Below are 7,431 nucleotides of genomic sequence, written 5' to 3' on the forward strand. Positions count from 1 at the left end.
TCTAACTACTCATGCTCTTTAGTTTTTTGTAGCAACTTCTTATTAGGCAAGAAACATCGGTATTATAAGTATCCTTAAGTTTCAAGAAAGAGGGGAAGGAACCTAACAAGTAAGAAGACTATGCTTGTGAGTTAGTACTTAAAATTGTCATATATATATATTAGGACAACACACACTCTAGCAAATGAGAAGTGCATGGCACTCAAATACAACCTCTCCACCATATGTATTGCATGGAGCTTATATAGTTCCATGCATTATACATTCATAAATTAATCTTTTCCAATGTTTTCTTTTCCAATGATCTAATCTTTGATTTTGTTTTTTATATAAGCAATGTTGAGCAAGAAGTGACAACTCTCATGTTTTGCAAACCTCAAGGGTTGTAATTGGCCACTATAACTATAAATTATTGATAAATACCTATAGTTATTTTCATTGCATTAGAGCTTTTGCTTTGTAATTCTATACTAAACCTAGAGGGCAAAGACCTCATACCAACATTACTTCATGGCAAGATGAATTAGCAATGATATAATGAGGTACATATTCTTTCATGAGTGAGAAGTTCTTATATTTTAGATGTCTGTTTGAATGAGGAATCTTCTAAGACCAAAGCTCCATCAAAATGTGTAAATGCAAGTATATAGTCCTCAAAGAGTATCCATAACTCAAATGTTCAAGGTTAATTAGCTTAGTCAACTTATAGAAAATGATGCTATAGTATTGTCAACTTTGAATCCTTCCTCATATATGGCACTTGTCAAATGAGAAGCCTCACAATTAAACACTATATATGTGATCTCACAGTCATAAATTTATACCAATAGTGAAGAACGTCATATTTTCTTAAGAAAACTTGACTTCAAGGCAATAGGTTCCTAAATTGACAAAATACCATGAAAAAAACTATAAGCATCATTATAACTTGTTTTGATAATATAACATCTATAAGAGAGACTATTAGATTTTACGTTAGCATCCTAGTGATGAATTTAGCCATAAACTTCCACCTTAGATTTTGACACACAAGAAGGTTGAATTTAGCAAACTGATTATCATACTTCCAAAACTTGTTTGGTATCAACAAGTACAAAGTTTGCATATGGAGCTCAACAATTAAAGCTTTGATGTATTGGAACTATGAGCTAATGCTTGTGCATTGAGCCAATTTCAGCTTAAGACTTTTCACTAGCACATCTCGCACTATTCCTATGCATATAGATTTTAGTTGAAGTGACCAGGAGATCAAGTGCCATTTTGCTTCACAATATGCTCAAAAAAACATGGATTTACAAGCTACACACTAAATTATGTAGGGCAATAGCTTGAACCACATGAAAGAACCGTTTGCAAAATGGCTTAAAGAGGCGGTAGTGGGCTAGTTCTAGGCATATTGGAGGATGTTCTACATGAAGACATAAGGAGAATGGTACTACAATGGCATAAGATAGAGTGGGTGCTCGTTCTAAGCACATTGTTGATTTATCTACACTAGAATAAGGGGAGAACATAAGAGCATTATTGGGATAAGACAAATGCAACATGACCAAAAACTTCAAGCTAGGTTTAAAAGGACTCACTAAAGGGGCCTAAAAACTCAAGCTAGTGGCTTTACTAATGTGCACTTTAACCTCTTGATGTTAAAAGGTGTACCTCTTCATTCTTTCAACCTTTTTTCCTTCTTCCATAGCTAATCTAAGCAAGCCTCATGTGTTTTCTTTGTGTCTTTGATATAAGCTAATCAAGGAAGCCCGTGCTTCTCCACACAGCATCTCTAAGGTTCCTCTGGTCTCGTCCTTTGAGGGTCCGCCCAGCCCCTTCAACCACAGATGCAGAAGAAGAAGAAGTAGAAGAGGCAAAAGACGAAGAAGACCACAAACCCACCTCCTTTCTTGCAAATGCACGAGCAGCTATGAGGTGAGGAGGATTCATGCACCCACCACCACCATAATCATCATCATGGTCTCCCTCATCATCATCATAGTCATAGCAACAAGATGTAGAAGAAGTAAGCTTCTTGAGCTTGGGTCGAGCCGGAACTCTGATGGGTTCGGATGCAAAAGGCTGATCTTGATCTTGATTCCCTTCTCGGCCAGCAGCTTGCCTCATCATAAACCCAATGGTATTACCTGCATGATTATTAGCAGTGCCTTTGGTGTTCTGATCCGTCACATTGTGATTTTCCTTAACCATGACTAGAGATGGCACTGATGCCCACACATCCTCCTCTAGGAACTCATCATCTTCTTCATCATCATCGTGAGCATTACTGTTGACGTCCTCCTGCGGAAGTTGTGCATCATCATCATCATCATCATTATCAGGTGCAGAAGCTCTGGTACTGTACTTCCATGAGAGAACTGCCATGGAGTAGTAATTTGGACCCGAATCAGCTCTCAAGCTACCCGCCCCAGCAGCAGCATTTGCTGCTCCAGCAAGCTTATTGTAGCGATCGCTCCTACCGCCACTACTAATTGATCTGTCTTGAATCCGCATTTGTGCTGTCATGGCCAAAGCCTTTCTTCTCAATGCGGGTGATTGCAACTCAGAGTTAAATTTCTGAAGGGGGAAGAAGATAGGGGTGACAAAACTGGGCAGAGAGAGAGAGAGAGAGAGAGAGAGACTGTGTGTGTGTGTGTGTGTGTGTGTGTGTGTGTGTGTGTGTGTAGAGGTACTGAGAGAGAGGGTTTATGATTGCTAGAGCTGGTGATACATTTTGAGGCACTTGAAGAAGACGAAAGGGAGGCAGTCGAGCTTGCGCCAGGCGTGACCGCGACAGAAGAACCTCATCACAAGGAGAGGGCGAGCTAGCATGGCTCTATCTCTGTGTGTATGTGTGTGTGTGGAGAGAGAGGGAGAGAGTGTGTGTGTGTGGGGGGGGGGGGGGGGGGGGGGGGGGAGGAGGGAGGAGGGAAGCAATAAACCTCCCCCTAGCCTCCTTTTATGTATGCAAGGCCAGCCACCTCCTTTCTTACATAACATCATCCATCGCCCCCTGCTTTATGTCTGATCTTCCAAGCAATCAAACACACACTAAATAAAAGGAAATCAACCAAAGAAGAAGATATAGACTAGTCATTGCCTTTTTTAATGCATTGGCTAGTAACTTAATGGTAAAAAAATGAAGGAGTCCCTCCACCTCATCTCTTCTTAGGGTTAGGGGGGCCATCCTAGTGACACGTACAAGTTTTATGCTTAGAGTCCCCAATCAACTAGTTTCATATGACAGGACTCTTGGCAATAATTTCCGTCCTATTCTAAGAAAAACAAAGCCAATGAAGTCCAGGTCAAGTTTTCCGAATTTACCATGCCACATTTAACTATCTTGTACTCTCTACACTTTCATGAAACAAAACCCACCTCATATGGATACCACATAGTGAATCATTGTTGTTTGTCCATGCATCAAACATGTGACAAGAAGTTCTAGGGAGGTGGCAAAGTAGGTGCCAACCCCACATATAAGACAAACTTGACAAGGTCCTCTCAAAGTTGCACTGGTTCAAGATTGAACCATGCCTACTGCTCTGGGAGTGCTTGGATTTTATTGCTAACGGGATGTTGTCACTACTAAATCTTTGGGATCTAGAATGAACATATAATGCAAAACATAGTTGAATGAAAAGTAGTGAGAAAAATGCAATAAATTGTTTTATTTATAAAAACCAAAAGTGAATGATAGTATTAATCCTAACGATAATGCACACATAAGTTTGTGCAACTCATTTGCACATCCATGCTATTTCTTGCTTAGATATTTGAAGTGAAGGGTTCAGTAGGCCACCATACATGACTTGCCCTAAAAGGTATGAACTCTTTGTGGTCGTATATACATTCTAAGGAAAGAAAGGCATGAGCACATACCATGAGTCATACACACATGGGGTTTGAACTTTTTGTATCCACCTCAAAAGTGCAAACAAGACAAGCAAGGAGATGCATGTGTATGGGTCTATGACTCTAAGCAAGTCATGCAATAAAGTACATGGATATGGGTCTATCACTCTAAGCAAGGCATGCAATAAAGTATAGTACATTGATAACTTCCAAAACTTGATAAAAACAAATCATAAAGCCTCTCTCTCTCTCTCTCTCTCTCTCTCTCTCATCATTGTCACAATCCCCTTCAATCAAAATTCCTCTTTCTTGTGTGCTTCTTCTACCTCTAGATGCCAAAGACCCTCCCATGATGCTTCTTTTGACTTTGGGCACATTCTCCCACTCTATTCTTCACACTTCCCCCATGTACCCTAGATTTAAGTGGTAGCTTTTAGTCCACATCAAAATGCAATTCCTCCATACTCCATAAAATAGCTCTCTCTCACTTTCAATCCACGTCATTCCCATCATCTCTACAAGAGCACGCGCCCACAATGACATTTTAGGACCTACCTTAACCCAACCTTCTTATCTCATCTTCCTCTTGCAACATTTCTTCCCATAGAATTCAGTAATATGGACCACTTGACTCCTATGACTATTTTCTTCTACTGTGAAAGTATTCCGCTCCTCACAGTTAGGTGTAAAAAGACTCAAAATTTGGTTCGTGATGGACATAACTTGAAAGTCTGTGCAAACTTAAAGAATCCTGCATATGAAAATCAATTTTGTCAAATGAAGTAAACAAGATGAGTTAAAAATCAAGGCACTCAAGAATCGCTTCAATGTCCACTCTATACATTCATTATAGGAATTCCTTAAGGGGTATCCTCTATATTTCAATGTTCAAGCATTTTTAATGGCAATAGTCAAATTTGGAATAGAGTTGGTAGAGAGGTGAGCATTTATGTCAAGATTATGGATATGTCATACCATTATTGGCACAAATATCACTATCAATTACCTTGAAAAAACTAGCATTCATTTGAAAGATCACGTAACCAAGTGTCCATGTCATTATCCATAAAGCACATGCTATGAAGGACCACCCCTTTTGTAAGACCTTATCGTCTAGCCAATTAGCTCCACCTTAGGGTAATATTCAAATACATTTCTCTTGGATAATAAGATTAATATGACTTCTAATCATACAATTTACATTCGTTGAACTTTAGGAAATGACAATGCAATGAACATATTGTCAACAAAGGGTGTGGAACAAAGTGCACATGTAAAAGCAATATTAGCAAGTAATTTAAGTGGAATAGCATCCATGACTACAGTGATCGAGACCTAGCTATACAATAATTCACTCTATTAGTTGTGCAAATTATGGCCACGTAGTGATGTGTTATGCATGTGTTTTGGAAATCATGAGAATGCATTTCCTCCTCATCACACACACACACACACACACAGGCCTTTATGGTGGTAGAGTTCATAGGCCAAGTGTCTACAACTTTCAAGTTTGAATTCCATAGGTGTTCAAGACTTAGAATATGGGGATTGTCTTAAGCTACATTAAGGTCATACCTATTAGATAAACAGTTTTTGGTAGTAGTAATAGTTGTTGTTGACCTCTCTCTCTCTCTCTCTCTCTCTCTCTCTCTCTCTCTCTCTCTCTCTCTCTCTCTCTCTCTCTCTCTCTCTCTCTCTCTCTCTCTCTCTCTCTCTCTCTCTCTCTCTCTCAAACACAAAGTGTAAAATAATCTTCACAAAGTGCCTCAGTACCATACATAGAATTAAATTTCCATTGTTTTCAAATGAGAATTGTATTCTTTCCATTTTTACAAAAAAAAACTTAGTGGGAAATTGAGTCTTGACTTCAAAGTGTTGCTTTCAACATAAGTACAAGCTTCTAAGTTCTAGGCTTACGTACAAGCTTTTATTTTAGGCCTCAACATTTGCCTATGAAATATCTTGTACGTTAATTCCATGTCATTGCATTAACCTTTCAATCCATTTCCATTTCATTTTCAAGTAGCTTAACACTAGGCCTTAAGGCTTTCTTGCAACACATATTATGCACAAATTTGATATCATTCCATAAATGTTTTAAGTGAGTCCAAATTCTCTTAGAAATTGGAGCAACCTTTTGCTTAATCGATTTCAATTTCTCTAGAAAATGAATAGAGCAATGTTTCACTTGAAATTTAACAAATTGTAATCAATCTATTGATTATTTGCTTTGGTCATCTACAAGGAGATTTCCAAATATGCACATAGGAATTAATGTGAGCCTTCTAAAACTTTCCCCTTCCTATCATCATTAATTATTTTGAGATTTTCCATGCAACCATATGAACATAGAAGTATCAACTCTGAACTTTACAAAGCTTTCACATGCATTTTGAAATCCACACCATTGAGCTACATCATTGTTGTTGAATGCTCTTGTCCAATTTGTATGCTTTTCTTAGCTCTCTACATTGTTTACTTTGGTTATATTTGGAATAGTCAGCAACACATTTTAAGTGTCTTCCTACTCTAGACAGGATTTGAGTTACTAGTTGACAACTTTTTCTACTTGACGTGTTGCTTAAGCATTGCTTGCTCTCTAACTTTGAAAGCATAGGCAAACAATCTTTCAAACCTTTAGACCCATGTAATCATTGGAGAGACAATGTAGAGATGATGGAAAGTATTGTAGTTTTTGTCGCCAAATATCTTCTTCAAAGCCACATACACACTAACAAGGTATTATTTACTGCAAGACCTTGCAAAAACAAGAGACATTTTTATAGGTAATAATTCGTGGTGGTAAATGACTAGATTGTTCACATGCTCTATTCTTTCTTTGCGATAGGTGATAGGATCCCCATGCTCTATTGCAACTTCTCTATGGGATCAAATAGGCCATTACAAACTAGGATTTTCAATTTGTGATCTCAATAACAACTTTTTTGTAGGTTTAGGTAGGCCATAACAAGCTAGGATTTTGACTTTGTTTTGACTTGGATCAAGATAGGTTGAAGGTTAACAAAGTGCAATAAACTTGTGTTTAACATACACATTTCATAGCATTTTATGTAACCTAAGTTGATTATCCTTAAAGAGAGTATAATACACTTTTGATTTGCTTTAATAAATGCATGTTTTTCATAATTGATATTGCTTACATTTTAGTGACTACTTTATTGTGTATATGCCTCATAAGCTCTGTTATTTCCTTATTTTGTGTCTCTTATGACAAATCTCCTCCAAATTTGTGATTTATTTATCGATGAAGTTTTTTTTTTGCAAGTTGAGGTTGCTTCATCCATTTGGAAATGAAGGCATGTTATCTATAGCTCTTAGCTTGATTATTTAAGTAAAAAGTGGTAATTTTGCCCAATCCTTGTGCACGAGCAAGAGATAAAGAGGTACCAACTCTTCCATAAGAACACAATTGCATGGGCAATCATGTCTTGCACCATGGTGCTTCTCTTAGAAGTTATTATAAGATGAACATTGGAAAAGAACATTGAAACTAAAGTTAACAAAAGCATTGCAAGTGAGAGAAGAAGCATGGGAGTGGGGAACGACATCAAGGACCAATAACAACCTAAC

General features: G+C 37.8%; 1 protein-coding gene across 1 annotated transcript; it reads right to left on the bottom strand.

The window, feature by feature from the left end:
- Nucleotides 1-1,033: 1,033 nt before the first annotated feature.
- Nucleotides 1,034-2,901, bottom strand: LOC148021405 (uncharacterized). The gene has a single exon (XM_087699265.1). The coding sequence runs from the start codon at nucleotides 2,509-2,511 to the stop codon at nucleotides 1,741-1,743; it is 771 nt and encodes a 256-aa protein (XP_087555391.1). The 5' UTR covers nucleotides 2,512-2,901; the 3' UTR covers nucleotides 1,034-1,740.
- Nucleotides 2,902-7,431: the final 4,530 nt, after the last annotated feature.

This window comes from Lygodium microphyllum, chromosome 18 (genome assembly GCF_053477565.2).
Source record: "Lygodium microphyllum isolate KBCC chromosome 18, Lygodium_microphyllum_v1.1.10, whole genome shotgun sequence".
NCBI lineage: Eukaryota > Viridiplantae > Streptophyta > Polypodiopsida > Schizaeales > Lygodiaceae > Lygodium > Lygodium microphyllum.

Coding starts and splice junctions, on each gene's coding strand:
- LOC148021405 (XM_087699265.1), bottom strand. CDS start 2,511: ATGACAGCACAAATGCGGATTCAAGACAGATCAATTAGTAGTGGCGGT.